Source organism: Gossypium hirsutum, chromosome A07 (assembly GCF_007990345.1).
Source record: "Gossypium hirsutum isolate 1008001.06 chromosome A07, Gossypium_hirsutum_v2.1, whole genome shotgun sequence".
Lineage (NCBI taxonomy): Eukaryota > Viridiplantae > Streptophyta > Magnoliopsida > Malvales > Malvaceae > Gossypium > Gossypium hirsutum.
This window is the reverse complement of record NC_053430.1, coordinates 93,478,010-93,494,281: the sequence shown is the minus strand read 5'-3', so window position 1 is coordinate 93,494,281 and position 16,272 is coordinate 93,478,010. Positions and strand designations below refer to the sequence as shown.

At 32.1% G+C, this 16,272-nt stretch overlaps 3 protein-coding genes across 7 annotated transcripts; 1 reads left to right on the top strand and 2 right to left on the bottom strand.

The window, feature by feature from the left end:
* The first annotated feature begins 104 nt into the window (after positions 1-104).
* Positions 105-3,512, top strand: LOC107925907 (E3 ubiquitin-protein ligase RNF4). Of its 4 annotated transcripts, none has more exons than XM_041116679.1 (7): positions 112-301; positions 989-1,271; positions 1,389-1,443; positions 2,366-2,481; positions 2,545-2,631; positions 2,696-2,928; positions 3,274-3,512. In XM_041116679.1, the coding sequence occupies exons 2-6, from the start codon at positions 1,041-1,043 to the stop codon at positions 2,906-2,908; spliced, it is 702 nt and encodes a 233-aa protein (XP_040972613.1). In that variant the 5' UTR covers positions 112-301; positions 989-1,040; the 3' UTR covers positions 2,909-2,928; positions 3,274-3,512. The 4 variants fall into 4 exon arrangements, with proteins under 4 accessions (XP_016712142.2, XP_040972613.1, XP_040972615.1 ...); XM_041116681.1 differs by having other exon boundaries at positions 120-301; positions 978-1,271; XM_016856653.2 differs by lacking the exon at positions 2,545-2,631 and having other exon boundaries at positions 105-301.
* A 298-nt stretch (positions 3,513-3,810) lies between these two features.
* LOC107925906 (uncharacterized) lies at positions 3,811-7,721 on the bottom strand. Its single transcript, XM_016856651.2, has 2 exons — positions 6,971-7,721; positions 3,811-5,490 (listed from the first exon to the last, which is right to left on the bottom strand). The coding sequence occupies exons 1-2, from the start codon at positions 7,228-7,230 to the stop codon at positions 4,095-4,097; spliced, it is 1,656 nt and encodes a 551-aa protein (XP_016712140.2). The 5' UTR covers positions 7,231-7,721; the 3' UTR covers positions 3,811-4,094.
* Positions 7,722-12,594: 4,873 nt separating this feature from the next.
* LOC121231839 (dolichol-phosphate mannose synthase subunit 3) lies at positions 12,595-14,881 on the bottom strand. Of its 2 annotated transcripts, none has more exons than XM_041116677.1 (4): positions 14,697-14,881; positions 13,492-13,624; positions 13,293-13,400; positions 12,595-13,009 (listed from the first exon to the last, which is right to left on the bottom strand). In XM_041116677.1, exons 2-4 carry the CDS (start codon positions 13,591-13,593, stop codon positions 12,950-12,952), a joined length of 270 nt encoding a protein of 89 aa, XP_040972611.1. In that variant the 5' UTR covers positions 13,594-13,624; positions 14,697-14,881; the 3' UTR covers positions 12,595-12,949. The 2 variants fall into 2 exon arrangements, with proteins under 2 accessions (XP_040972611.1, XP_040972612.1); XM_041116678.1 differs by having other exon boundaries at positions 13,492-13,680; positions 14,697-14,874.
* Positions 14,882-16,272: the final 1,391 nt, after the last annotated feature.

The following is a 16,272-nucleotide window of genomic DNA, read 5'->3' as shown; positions in this document are numbered from 1 at the left end:
CTTAATTTGCAATTTTTTTATTTTTGGTACCCAAAATGAAAATTTATGAAAGTTGAGTGACTAACAGTTTAGTTTACCTTTTTATTTAAATAATTAAACTGTGAAGTTTATCCCTGGGATACAAACATGATGTGACCTCTGTTCGTGCGTTGCGGTTTCTCTCAAATTTACTTGAGATTAACAACTTCAACAGGGAGACCTTCCGAAGTTTTCTGAGATAAACTCGTTTTCTGAGATTTTCATTTTTGTTTGTTTTGACTGGAAAATTTTGAAAGCGATTGTATTCGCCCTGGATTTCAAGGTAAGATTTTGACCTCTCAACTCTCTTTCTTTCTCTTATCAATTGTTTTCTTATTCCTATTAGCTTTGATTTAAGGATCGGAAGTACTATCGATTCATGTTCCATTGTTTTTAGGGTTTCTTAAAGCTTGCATTTTGCCTATTCGATTGATCTGTGTTCTATCTGTTTTTTAATGTTGCTGTTTTTTTTTTCTTTCTTGCCAGTGGTTCGAGTTTGAATTTTGATTAGATTTAACCCCGTTTTAGAATAATGGCTTTCATGTCAAGTGTTTGTTCATTATATCCTGTAGTTTTTCATATTTCTTTTAATAAACAAAATTCAACTGGAAACATGTCAATCAATAGCTCAACTCATTTGTTGCTATTTAGACTTTGAGGGTAGCAAAGTTTGTGGTTCTTTTGGGGCTAAAATATCTCTGTCCCTTTTTTTATTTTTTATTTTTTTAAATTGAAGAATGAAGTGCCAGCCTGTGCATTTTCTGGATTTTTTTTCTTTTGGTTACTTTGGAGGTGTTATTATTCAGATTGAACTCTTTATGTGTAAATGCTAGCAAGTTTCTTAGACCGTCCATTGTTATTTTTCTCGTGAAACAACCGAGAAAAAAAATTGATATGTGTTTAGTGAAAATTTTATTATATATATATGGTGAAACATATCTGAGAAAGTTGTTTTTTAGCTGTCTTTTAGGTTTTAGTGAGGCTGTGATATTTAGGTAGTGCATAGGAAACCATAAACAGACATGAACACTATTGGATCGAGGGGTCCTTCTCTTAGAGGATATCAATGGAGGAAGGTAGTGCTAGATCTAAATGCTCCTCCCTGTGAAATCATAGAACAGGAGGGTACTTCAGAACAGGTTGGCCTCAAGGAAGTGGCCTGCCAACCCGTACATCCTGCATCACCTGCTACTATTGATGTTGAAGTTATTGATGATGATGTAACTGAAACTTCTGCTACAGCATTTGCAGAGGTGTGCTTCTCTTGTTCAATAATTTTTTTCTTTCTTCACGTTTACAGCTCGTGAAATCTGTTTTGTAGATTCATTTCAATCACGAGTGTCACTAATTTTCTTGGGATTTTATGTCAGGCTAAAAACAACTCAAGGAGGAGCAGTGGAAGGACTGTTGTTGATGTAGATTCAGGTAGTTTTATTTATTGGCGAAAGACATTTATAATATTTCCTTTTCTATGTCGTGCTACCTAGATTGCTATATGCTTGTTGCATGACAAAGCTTATGTTGATGCACCACCTTGTAAATTCATTCCATTTATCTGCATGAAGTCAAAATATTCCTTGTTAATTACATTGTTGACTTGTTTGTTAACTTGAGAATATGGAGGTATATGTCCTGTTCATTTCAATCCCTGGCTAGGTTCAGGTACCTTGTATTGTTTAGTTATCAAATGATTTACAAGAGTAGGAAAGGAACCTGTGTGCACTTTCTGCAAATGAATTTCTGGAAGGTTACAAATTAGAAACAGAATAATCAATTAACCAAACACACTTAACCCAGGCAAAATCTAGGTGAAATCATCTGCCGTGTAAGTGATTAGAAGAAGCTGATGGATCAAAATTATGTACATATTTGAATTGCACTAAGAAAATGCAAATAAAACTGCAAGCACTGTTGAATTTAATTTGTGTTATGATATCCTCTGTTTGGAACTGATGGTTTGTACTAAGAACTAGTGAGCACTGAGCTTTAAACTCTGGTAGTCTACTGATGTAGTTGATAACTCTGTGGTCTGTACTAGTTTATTGAGGGGATTATAGTAGATATACGCATTTTTCTGGTTTTTGCAGCTAGCTGCTTGCCCTTATCCGGGGCTTCTAAAGTGGGGTTTACTGATAGTCGATGGCTTAAGCAGTAGAATAAAACAAATACGACCTTAACTGAAGTAGATGCTATTGCTTGGCGTCTGGTCCATCTTATGTTACTTATGTCATTGCCCAGGTCAACCAGTTTAGGAAATGGTGGTTGTTTGTTTACTTCATTTATCTTTCAAACCCTAGATTACTCCATATGTCTGAAGTTGGTGTATCTCACAACTCTGTCCTTCCAGGATGGCTGACTAGGTCAACTAATAATAATCAGAACAAACATAGAAGACCTCCTCCGAGCCAAACAGTTATCAATTGTGATCATTACATTAATTTGGAAAGCACGCCGCAATTTATTGTAAGAGCTCTTGCACTAGTTCATTAGTCAAATTCAGAAGAGGTAATTTAAAATATTTTTCAGGAAAGACATGTTTGGCTGGTCATCAGATCTAAAGACATTGTGATTGGACATTTCTTGTTATTTTGTCCATACAGTGTTTTCACGCAGGTGCATCTCTGTGTTTTGTTATATCTATGAATGTTTTAAGTCTCATTAACTATTCTATTGGAAGGTCAAGGAAATTCTAAAGCCGCAACCACCTCCAACCTTCAATTGTCCAATTTGTATGGGTCCATTAACCGAGGAGATGTCGACAAGGTGTGGACACATATTCTGCAAGGCATGCATTAAAGCTGCAATAGCTGTCCAGAGAAAATGCCCAACTTGCAGGAAAAAAGTCACTGTGAAGGAACTATTTAGGGTCTTCCTTCCTTCTGCTAGTTAAATATGAGCTCCGCTCAAACTGTAAGTTCACTATTACATATCTTTATTTTAATGTTAAATTTCCATTAGCGAAAGAAAATGAAATCGTAGGTTGTTAAAACTTAATGTTGTTTGTACAACAAATATGTGCATTTTTATTCTTTCTCATGTGCTTGGAATTAGATGCTGTATTTTCTTGAATGAGGGTTGTGTACAAATCAATGTCTGATATGTTGCTCTGCTATTTTCCTAAAGCATTTTACTCACTGTAGTGGTATGAACTTTGATGGTATTCATTGTATTCTGTTGATATACGGCAGCTTTGTGACTGCTATTATTTGTTCTTTTAAATTATGTTCTGATGATATGATTGTTGTTTTATTTCAGGGATAGTACAAACTGCCTTGAAAAGAAGCAGAATCAATGGAGTTTGCATGTCAATGGAACAATTTCTTAAAGTGAATGTTAACTAGTGCTTAATTTGCACATGGCCTAACCAAAAAAAGATTAAAAAAAAACCTTGATTAATGCCTAGAGGCACGGGTTAAGCAAATCCGTTTCTGAATATTGGAACTTGACTTGTAGTTTTATAGTATATTTGAGTGGATAATTTTTTTGATTAGTTACCTCAGCAGGCCTTTTTTGTTTTTTACCCCTAAGCCCTAATCCTAAATTCTAATCTAACATGACATGAAAATACTCCAACTTTAACAACAGGACTTCAAATTGTAAGGATGCTACTTAAAGAGACCTGCTTTGACCATTTGAAATCCTGGAGATGGATATAAGGGAAAGGAGGAACAGTCAAGTCCAAATTCACTTAACTAGAGATCAGTCCCCCTAATTTACAGTCCAAGAAGTTCTATAATGAATCCTATAACCGCATAACCCATCCAACTTATCATTGATTTATGAGGCAATAACTCCAGGGAAAATGCAGTCTCCATTTATGCTTAAAATAGTTGTTGTCAAAGCTACTTACCCTGAAAATGCAATTGAATAAGCAATGTGGTTACTTGGATCAATGATAAGAACTACATGGTACGGTAGCCGAATCTTTTCTTTTCATCTTGAATCAGTCTGCACAGTGTCATGACAAATTAGTTTGCACTATATGCAAATAATAAAAGGCATTTTCTTTTATAGAGGAGTGTAAACATCTATATATTTGTTGTTAGCTTGGTGGCCTCATTTCCGTATCATACTCATCAATGCCATCTTGGGGATGAATGAACGATGCTTTGACGTGGTTTGCTTGGTGGCTGCTCTGGGTTGTTTCTTTTCTTCATGATTGAGGAAACTGTTGGGCTGAAGTAGTCGTTACTTCTTTGAGAAGTTGCCCCTTGTGAGTAAGTCTTCTTTCCATGTATAAAGCTCCTCTGCTTTTCTAGCAATGCCCTGCGAGCCACCGGATTTCTTTGAACTGCTCCCCACCTTGTGTAACCCACACAGCTCTGGCTCCTTCCCACTTGCTGAAACTTCCCTTCTCTAGGACTTGTGTAGTTTCTACTCTCAGCAGTTTCGGCAGAGTACATGGTCTCCCCCTCACTACTGTACCCATTATACATCTCCGGATGTTGTTCAACCAGAGATGAACTAGACTGAACCTCACTCTGGGCCCCATTTACAGATGCCATCGAGGCAACATCAGCATCCTCACTAGGACTTATCTGTACTCTATTCTTGATATGATCTTCAATCAATGGGCTTTCTGATGGAAGCTCCTTCAAAGCATTCTCATCTGAATTCAGAAGCTGTTGTTTGGCAGGCTCCAAAACTATAGCAGTTTTCACAAGCCTGGGAGGAAAATTTATATTCAAAAGCTGAACTGGGGTGGTCTCTTTCTTCCTAAGAGGGACTGATGTCAGCTTTGGGGATTCATATATTTCAGGAGTTGGAATTCCTTGCACATGCGCAGTATGTGGATGAGAACATAGCGTCTCTTCTTCGATAGTGTTCACTGCAGCAGAAGAGCTGGGTCCTGGTTGATCCCTAGTTTTTGTGATTACATTTGATGAAGATGGTGTTATGTCATTATCGTCTCCTGTTGACTTGAAAACCTGGCGCATTGTAAAGGATGCAGAAGAATGCTCACTCTTCTGGCCTGAAGACATCAATCTAATAATTGGTAGCTTGGGTTTGGTAACTTCATCAAGACTTCCTTCCCAATGTTGGTTTAACCAATCGCAAATGACGGGTATGGGAATACCAAACTGCATAGGTGTATCTTTCTTCCATGATGATGAGGATGAAGAAGAAGTCCCAGATGACTTGGTATTAGGAGAGGTAGCTAGCTTCATAGGATCACAGATCATGAATGCAAGGTTCCCATGTGAATCAAATCCGGCAGAGCCAGGGTTCCATGTTATTCCATCGGTTGACAGTTTTATGAGATTGTCCGTGGCAATCACCACCTTTCCTTCACCTACTATCACTTCTTGTTTCTCGGTGTAACCTAGAAGGTAAACGGCACTTCCTAGATATAAATTTGGTTTAGAACACGTCTTCAAGTAATGAGGTTGGTGCCCCTGGGTATTTGATTCTCCATCCACGGCATCTAAGCCCACTATTGTTAGATCTAAAACAGAACTGGTAATGAAAAACCTGCAACCAGATTAAAGACAGGAATTAAACTCGAAGCATGCTAAATAAAAGAAAGAAATATTTCAGGAGTTCTGCGACCTTGTCCTTAAACCATACATAAAATCAGTAAATTAGAAGAGGAATCTCAATCGTGAAACTCTTAAACCACAAAACGGGTCAGCCTAGAGAACAATCATAACATCAACTTAACTAGGACAAGCCAATTAGACCGAAGGCATTAGACTATCTTTCCAATTTCTAATCAATTTTCAAGAGTTTCCAACATCTCTGCGACTGAGTGAACTAACGAGCATATCACCTATAGTCACCACTACCTGACGACTTCCAAAGGGAAAGAACTTGCCTTCAATAATGAAACATGGAGTTCAAAGGCAAGACACCATATGCAAAGGAAATCAATAATACACCCAATCCAAGATGCTTGTTTCATCATTAGGTGTTAAAAGTCAAGGAGAGAATAGTCCCACAGACCATTATCAATAAACTTCCATTTTATTTATCAAAAAAATAAATAAACTTCCATTTTAGCTAGGATTGATAAATTAAGAAATATCACCACTGCATTGAGACAATGAAAATGCTATTTAACAGTATATTATTGATCACAGTATCAAGACGCACAGATGACTATATATACATATATACACATACATTTATATTTCCTCTGAAGAAAAACATGTTATCACTGAATACTTGTAATACCTTTTTATATATTATCTAACATATAGGTGAACAAATCAAAGGATAATGTCGTGTCATGTGTGACACATATTGAAAAGAAAGAGTAAGGCTTTAGGACTAGCTTGGGAGTGACACCTAATGATGCTGATGAGCTACAGCACTGAAACCCCATTGTCTATTGGCCAAGGGCGTTCACCCCATACCCACGTTGTGGGATCGAGATACTCAAAGAGTTATCACACCTTTGTACCCACAGGGATAAAATTTTCAAAATTAAATAAATTAAACAAAACCATCAGCACCTTATACTAATCCATCAAAATCCAATAATGAAGCCTAGGCTGCATATCTTCTAGTTAAGGTGAAGTATTATGACACTTTAAAGAGCTAAAAATTTAACTACTAGGTGAAATGAAGCATAAATAGCACTGTCTAGAGAATCAAAGTAAAATTATGTCGGTGAAATGTCAAAAAAAGAAAGAAAGAAATAAAGAAAAAGCTTGAAAATGATAATAAAGATTAACAAAGAATGTTCTTTTAATAATGTAAACTTTACAACTAAGAAGTTTTGACATGTCATGAAATATAAGCACAAAAGGCAAAGCCAAATTAATTTCCTCAATCAAATCTCAAAGTTGAGAATTGTACCAATTCTAGAGCTATCAATCTTGACCCACGTTTCTTTAATCAATTTATCATAATTCAATACCATTTCCATAATAGTAATTCATAGCAACATAAAGTAAACAGCATTATAATCCCTCGTTTTTTCCCTTATTATAAACCAAAAAAAACATACCTTTGAGGTACGAGAGTGGCAGCAACGCCATTTTGGAGCCGGATCTCGGAGCTCTCAGCAGCAGCTACGGAAGGGAGGTTAACGTGAGTAGTTAAGAGAAGATTCCGGTGGATGAGGAATCCGGTAACAGAGATTCCATCAGCGGCGGCGCCGGTGATTCTGGCCATTGCTGGAGCTTTACTTGAGAAAATGGTGCCCTTCATTCTTTCCGTCTTGCTTACTCCTTTGCAAAAACACCATGACTCTCTTAAACCACCCATTTTTCTTTTGTTCGTGTTTTAAATTCTCACTAGTCCAGAGAAATTGGATTTGGGTTCTTCTGTTTTTTTTTTTTATCAAAGGGCTGGATCTAGAATGAGTGACATTGAAACTATTGAAGAATGTAAACTGTTTGAAAGTATGCTTCACTGAGAAACATAAAATAAAAGATAAAAATAGAGCGGGAGGAAGTGAAGGGAGAGACGAGATGGTCGTGAAATTAGTAAAGGGAAAAGGGGGCTCTCTTCTTTTAGCTGGAATCTCTGTACTGTCGGGCTAAAGAAAATGAAAATTTGAAGGCAAATGGAGAGCTGGAATGTTGAATTTTTTGACTTGTGTCGTAAGTTTTTGCATTAACGCCGATGGTTCACAAAATTCGAGCTTAATATTTTACTTAAATATTAATGACTTGTGTTTAAAGCTTTAACATTATTATTATCAATTTTAATCACAAGCTAATTTGTTCTTACTTAAAACAAATATGTAGAGACAAATATCGCCGTAACAAAGCTACGATTCAAGGTTTATGTTGTAATGATAAAAAAGAAAAGGGAAAATTCCTGCGGTAGTCACTTAACTTTGGTTAAAATAATATTTCAGTCACAAAACTTTCAAAAGTGATAACTCGGTCACTAAACTTACAACCCTAAACAATTTATTGTTACAACTTAAACCTTGAATTTTCATAAAATTTAATGACTGGATTGTCTTTTTTAAAAATTTAGTGACTGAAATGTTATTTTAACCAAAATTGAGTGACCGCTAGTATAATTTTTCCAAAGGAAAAATATGAAAAAGACAATTAAGATTATGCAAATGACAGCTGCTTGCTAGTGGACCATTCAGTCTTTTTCGGACAATTCATTTTAGTACTAGTTTCTTTGTTTTTCTTTTTCTTTTTTTTAGGGGGGAATTGTAAAGGAAATTGATGTTTGCGTTGTTTCATAAATTTAACAAAATTTAACGAGAAAAACATTTTATTTGAATATTTTTAATTTTTCTCGAACGAAAAAAGAAATCAGTCACAAAATATAATCCATTTTTATAAGTAGGATCGAATCCGTTTAATTAAGGGACGTGGTAAGCAACCATCACGACGTGCCTTGGATTTTAAAATATATTACCATATTTAAGTGTTTTAATGGGTTGATATCACATTTAATCGATTCAATAATGAATTTACTAAATGCTCCTCACTTTTACTAAATAATAGATATTATTTTGAGGATAATTTTATCTTTTCATAAAAAATTTGCATATAATTAGGTTTGAACTCAAAACATGGTGATATATCTTTTAATTTTACCATTTCAACCAAAACGATTTTTTCTTATTATGTTATTTTTAAAATTTTTATTTCGGACATTTTTCACTCATATTATAGGTATGATAAAATTTAATATATATTGATTGATTTATATAACACAATTTTAAATTTAAAAATAGATCTTTTTTTAAAAAAAAAAACAGAGTTTGAAAGGCTCATTTGATTTCCACCCTCCAATATTTTTTTTGTGAAAAAGGAATTTAAATTCAAATCACTTCAAAAGAGTTAAGTTCGATACATAATACATCATTATTTATCAGTTAATAATAAAAGCTCCAAGCTACTAGAAGGAGTTACAGATGTTTAAATTTTGGTTAAAACTGAATTAACTAACCGAATCAATCTAATTTGGTTAATTAGTAGATGGTCGAACTTAGTTCGGTTGGAGGTCGATTAATGGTTTTTTAGAATTTCAATTATTGATTAATTCAATTTCAAATCGAGTAATTAACTAAATTAACCAAACTTAATAATTTATGTAGTGTTTCAAGACTTAAATTTTCAATTAATTCGATTAACTTTCAAGACAAATGAACATTATCAATGTATTTTTTTATATGTTTCATACTTGTTTTAACCAAAAGACAAAAACATATAAATGTTTCGGTTCGATTAATTTTTTTGAAAAATTTTTAATTTAATTAACGGTTAAAAAATTATACAACTCGATTAATTCAATTAATACTAGTTGAATTCGATTATTCGTTTGAACATCCTTAAAAAAGAAGTGCTACAAACAATAAATAAAATAGAAAAAAAAAACCATTCGATAGAGAACTAGATTGAAAATTATTCTTTAACCGTACTAATGTATCAGCGCATTTGTTCACTCCCATATTCTTTTACATTAATTTTATGGTTTAATCATATTCAAATATATATATATATTGTATCCAATTTATTATATTATTTTCGTGTTTATTTGTTGTGTTTAAAATCATATATATAGTTAATATAACAGAGTACATACTTTATATTTGCGTCAAGCGACGGTATCTTCAATTTTTTTATTTTTATCTAATATATATAGATAGGAGTAATAAAATTGCAATTTGGACTTTTTTATCTAATAATACTAACTTTTAATTATCATAATAAAAGATGCTAATGGTAATTAGAACTTAATCTCCACCAATATTTTCAAGTTTTTCAATTTTTTTTGTTTTATTCCGTTTGCTCTTTTCTTAGGTATTTAAAAAACCATATTATAATTTTATAAAAAAATTATGAATTTTTCAGTTCTATAAAATAATTTTTCTATAATATTTATTATCCATTAAATTCTAAAGATTTATGATTAACAAAAATTTAAATATATATTGTTTTTTAACGAAAAAATATTAGAGGATCCTAGGGCCAAAGTCATGGAATGGGTTAGTCGTCAATCTCTAAAATGGACTATGTAATGTACTTTATCTGCTGGGTTACCAGGGGACATTTTACCAAAGGTTTATATTGTATCAATCTACCCTTGTGTTCGTGATTTATTGTTTCAATCTATCCTTGTGTGCATGATTCCTGTTGAAGCATATACTCGGGGGTGGGTATAAGGCGAACGATTTCAAAGCGAACTCCTCACTCATTAAATAGAGAAGATCACCAAGATCTCATGATCCGTTGTCGAACTTATTCCAATTCAATGAGCATTCTCAATATTATGCCTTGAAGAGGACTTGAACCTCCACGCTCTTTAGCACAAGATTTTGAGTCTCGCATGTCTACCATTTCACCACCAAGGCATCTTGAAAGTGAATCGTATTCCATGAACATGGGCACATTAATTTTTAAGGCACATTACATTCCTAAAGAGAACAAATAGGTTTGAATCTTAAAAATAATATTGTTAAAAGAGACAACTACAAACCCAAAATATGAATAACACAACAAACATGCACAATATATAATTAAAAAAAATCACTATCTATCAGTATAACATTCATTTGAACTTTTTATCAAATACTTCCACATAGTGAAGTAATTCTTAGACTATTTAAATTTTATCTTCAAAAATAGCATCATTATTAATCTTTTCTTTCTTTTTTTTTCTTTTGGTTCGGCACTTCCATCGAAAATAAAATGAATTAATATTTATTAAGTTTTTTTAATATTAATTTCATTATAATTTCTTATCATATCTGTTTTTTTTATACAATACTCAGTTTCTCCCCAACTTTTAAATAGAAAGATAATGCGCTTTAGCGTACTAAAACCCACGCCTTCCTACACTAACAACAATATCAATACCAATTAATCTGAAACTAGCCAACAATCTTTACTTTATTAAACTTTTAAAGTGTACATTTTTAGAATGCATATTTATGAAGTATAATAAGATTTTAAAAAAATTATTAAATAGTCAATAAATATAACCATAGACATTCAAGTATACATATTTATTATAAAGCATTTTGATCAAAATTACAAATTAAATAAACACATTTATGATTAGCAAGTGAATTTTTTTTAATATATTCAATACTCATCATTAAAAGGTTTTTATATTAGTTAGCAATAGTAAAAGTAAAATAAAAGTTAACGCATGGTAATTTTTATATTCAATTCACATGAATAACCTATTGTCTTGCTACTTGATATACCTATTGTGATGATATATGGTAATTTTTTTAATGATATTGCATATAAATTTTCATAAATATTAATTTTAACTTTTTAATGACATTTCTTATAATTTATTACTAAAAAAATTTCATTATCTGTTTATATATTTTAAAAAAATTATAAATATAAATTTAATTATTTATATATATAGAGAACCCGAATCTAATTTAACTTTTAAATAATCTTAGTAATATTTTCCTCAACACAAAATGTTTTTAACATTTAGTTTATTTGTACGACATTGATATTAGTTTTTAATGTTATGAATACTTTTTTTATTTTAAATAAATATTATTCGCTAAAACAACATTCCGCTTAAATGTTAATGTAAAAATAAAACAAATATATGAAATATTTCAAATTTTGTATCATATGAATGCCTCATGAATGTGTAAATTCCTAAGAGAAAATGGTAGCTATGATTACTTTGTTGCCAGAAAAGTGAAATACCTTCACGGAATCGATCGGCTTGCTGAAGATATTTAATTCTATTTTATTAAGCACATGAAAGAACATGTACCATGAAAGAGATTTTCCTTTCTTTTATATATATATATATATATATATTATTTTCTCAGGCATGAATAAGCTGTCAGTGGAACAAAACATGTGATATGTAATAATTGCATGGAAATATGTTGGGGTATATATACAATTGCTGTACCAAAGAACAAAGATGTTTGCATATCCATTTTTTAATATTTATGCACTAAGAAAAATAAACCATGAAAACAATTTATTTTCCTTTTTTTTCCCCCATAAACAAATGAGATTTATCACAAATTGAACAAAGCCAATGGCAAGTAACATGGAAATGGGCCATAAAAACCTAGAAATTTTGACTTGCAGCTAAAGACAATGACCTTTCTTCAAAACTTATGCACCTCAAAGCAACACATTTTCCACCTCATGATGGGCAAGGAAATGGCTAAAATCAAATCATTTCTTTGAGGATTGAAGGTCAAAGAACCATAACAAAGATTGTAATAAAATAAACAATGAGGAAGGATATTCCTCCTCTTATCATGGATAGCGAAGGGGTTGTCTAGGTTTGAACCCGAGACTTAATGTCAATAAGAACTTAAGCATTCCAAGTCATTTGTCGCTACACTAGTGGCTAGTTGACGAGGAAGAATATTCTTGATGGTGAAACGAGAAGTTAGAAATTTGTGAGGAAAAGCAGACTATCGAAGTTGGTACTTCAAGATGGGTTTCGGTTTCTAAATCAACAAATACGAGTTCAAGAGAAAATGAAGTTATCAATGTATCAAAATGTAACTTAAAGTTCAGTGCCTCTACAAATTCACTGCTTTAATCTCACCATTTTTGTACCTGAAATCTAGTGTAACCCGTAATCATAAAGACACTGATGAAGACCCAAAACCCCAATTCATAGAGACATTAAGCACTTCTGAGATCATGAAACTAAACCCTTGAAATAAGATATATGCCAAAGTATGAAGGACACTGAAGCTTTGTTCCAGACTTTCAATGTGTTATAGTGAGGGAAAATTTTAATCAAGAAGTATGATAAAAAAATGTCGTATGTAGACAATCTATGAGAGCTGAAAAAAATGGTAACTCAATTCTTTTACCAAAAGTACTCCTCAATGTTAGACACAAAGGCAATATGATTCTTCTATGAAAGTTTTCCGGACTTGGAAGTTAGTTCCCAATCTGTACCTTTTTCTCTCTGGTCCAAGACAGGTCCATTGGTAAAGCTTGCAGAAATTTGTTCTCACTTGGTTCCACGAAGAGATGTTATGGAGCAACCATCAATCGGAACCAACATCAACCCCCTTTTGTTTCAGAAAATCCTTGGCTTCAGCAATGTCCTATAAACATACAGCATATGGAGCCGAAAAAACAAATCAGACCAGTAAATTATAATAAGTGTCACAATCGAACTTGTTCAAACTTCTCAAAAGATGTTAAGAAGAAAACTCATGTCCCAACCACAGTAGATATTACCACACTGCTTAAGCACATGGTGGAAAAACAAAAGGAAAGGAAAAGGGGAAGAGATTCATCACTAATTAGTCATATATGATTTCAATGCTTATGAACAATTTAAAACGTCCATGAGAAAAATGAGAGAGTGAGAGAGAAATAAAATACCTTCTGCAGCAGCAATGCTTCTCGAGGGCAAGTAGGGAATCGCATTAGTCCAACTCCAACCATTAATAAGCCATAGCATCCAAGTGACACAATAAAATAAATTGGCAGCTGAAAATTTTTATAGCACAACATTTAGTGACAATGCATTAGAATAATTGGACATGAATAACAGAACATCAAAGCAAAGAAAGAAACTCACCAACCAAGTATGGCTTCGTGGTATTATGGATGCCTGCAAAAGGCCAATCCAAAGTGCAGAGATGACCACCAACAGAGAGAAAAGCTTTAAAACATGCTTCATCGGATTGGCAATGCTAATTAACTCAGAAGTCCTGATTTTATATCAAACCACTTAAATCTTTAAACAAATAAGGAAAATGGCTTGTAGCTGAAAAACAAAATGTATAAGCAATGAGAAGATTAAACTGCAAAATGAAGTAGAAAAAAATCACCAAGAAAGGGATTCTAGATATAAACAGAAACAACAATCCGTTTTGTCAACTCTTCACTATCAGTCGGAAAAAAAAAAAAAAACCGAAAAACACAAGTACAGAAGGCAACAACTAACATGCTTAAGAAATAAACAAAGAAGGTCTTACTGAAATCTTTAACAGATTGTGCTAACAAGTGCCCTACTGACATTCATACAATGCATTGGAAATGGTAAGTTATCAACGACTACATTCAATATAATGTTATGACTATAACTAGTATATTAACTAAGTCTAAAGAGTCCCTTAAGGGGACTCGTTAGCAAACCCGTCTTTAATATCTACTTCACTCTAATCTAACAAAAAATCAGCAGTAATAGAGTTTAGATTGTCCCTTTGTACAATTATTAGGTCCATCCTTCAAAGCTGAAGAGAACACAGACATACGCACACACACAAAAAGAAAAAAAAAAACTGTTTGACATGGCAAATCCAGCAAAACTAGAAACACAGACATATAAAGAAAAACAAATGAAGTTTTATTGCCATTGAAAGAGATGGTGCTGATATTATATGCTAATTATTGTTCCAAGATCAAGGAACTCAAAGCCCTAGCCCAAAAAATAAGTTAAGGAATCAGCCATTTCTCAGATATAAGTTACTTAGCTAAACGCCTCAAAACAATTGAATTGATGAAAAAAATAAACACAGACAAAAGAGAAGAAAAGAAAAAGGAACTCAAACAGATCACCAACTATAAACTGCCATTAGATAGAATACCTAATTGAAAAATCCTTCGTTAATTTCAAAGTCAAAATCTGATTTTCGCATCAGATGAACTGAAAGCCTAGCGAAAATTTTCCCAATCAAAAAATAACTTGGCAGTTTCAATTTAAGATTTCTTTTATCCGCAAGGAATTGAACAATCAGATGAAAAAAAGGAGTAAATCGAGTGAAGAAATAATATATATACCTTGAGGGGAAGAGTCAAGACGGGACGGCAGCCGAAGAAAATCAAACAGGAAAGCAAGAACAAAAGCAGAGAGAGAGAGAGAGAGAAGTGGTTTCGACTGGTCTGGTTACCTGGTATGTTCAGCCACGAAACTTGGGTCATTTGGGCTGCTTCCAGATTTTGAAGAAGGCAAATGGATAAAGTTGGGCTTTTGTCAAATGAAGAACGCTTAATTTACGATGTGCCCACTAAACTATACCTATTTTTTCATTTTGGTACTTAAATTTTTTTTGTCCAATTTGATATATGAAGTTGACTAGTTTTTCCCATTTTTTAACTGAGTTAAAAAAAAAATTGATGACCCATGTGGCATATTTTTATAAAAAATAAGATTTTTTATAAATATGTGTAAAAATAAAAAAATAAAGAAATATATAAAAAAAATCATATTTATAATCTAGAAAAAAAATTATAAATATATATAAATTTTAAAAAATAAGATAATTGAAAAAATAGTTGAAATTAATAACATTATTATAAAAATGTAAAAATATTAGAAAAATAGAAAAAAATAAAATTATTAAAAATATTAAATATTAATATTTAAAGCTTTAATTTAATATTAAATTTTTTTATCAGAGCTTTAATTTTAATTTAAAGAAGCAAAAATTGGGTTTTCCTTTATCCACAATATTTAATTATGAGTTTATCTAAATCAAAAACAATGGTTAATTGATAAATCTTAGAAATTATATAGCCAAGCATGATGCTATACTTCTTTTTATACATTGTTCATATAAACATGGTAGCCTCATTAATTTTCTCTTCCTTCACTTTAGAAATTAATTTTCTCTCTATTCTAAACTCGATTTTTGGCTTGACCAAACGTTATTGTTGTAAGAATCATAAAACAAGATTTGATATAAAACCTAACAAATCATAAATTAAGATATATCATGTCAAATCATCTAGAATAAGTTAAGAACAAAACTAGATGCGAAAGCGTATTTGAATTCATCAATTTCTTGAAATCTTCGAATGTTATGGTTTTGATCTTCCAAATTAGAACACAAGTAATTCTGAGAAAGTGACTCTCTCTTTTCTAAAGATGGGATATTAGGAAAAAAATTTAGGTATATGTAATTTGAAGATCATAATACTAATATATAACTTTTGCACATTACCTCTAATTTCTAATCAGCTCATCATTAATTAGAAATTAATTATTAAAGTATCTATATATATTTGACTCATACTAATAAACCTTAACCGATCACTTTTAATTTAGGCTAATCTTTTATAATAATAAATAATATGTAATTACTATTATTACATATGTGATATCCATATTTTTCAACAATTGTAATGACAACATTTTTTCTGTAACATTTCACATTCGATTTGGTCGTTGGATTCAAATGTGTGATGTCACTTTACGTTGTCAAAACAACTCAAACTAACTTGATACATGTTCATAAATTTAGTTTCCTCATTATCATTAAGATCCAATTAATCATCCATCATATTCACACACTTACACTCATAATGTCAATGATTCTAATTCATCAAGTTACATGGTTATGCAAAGTTAAATTCA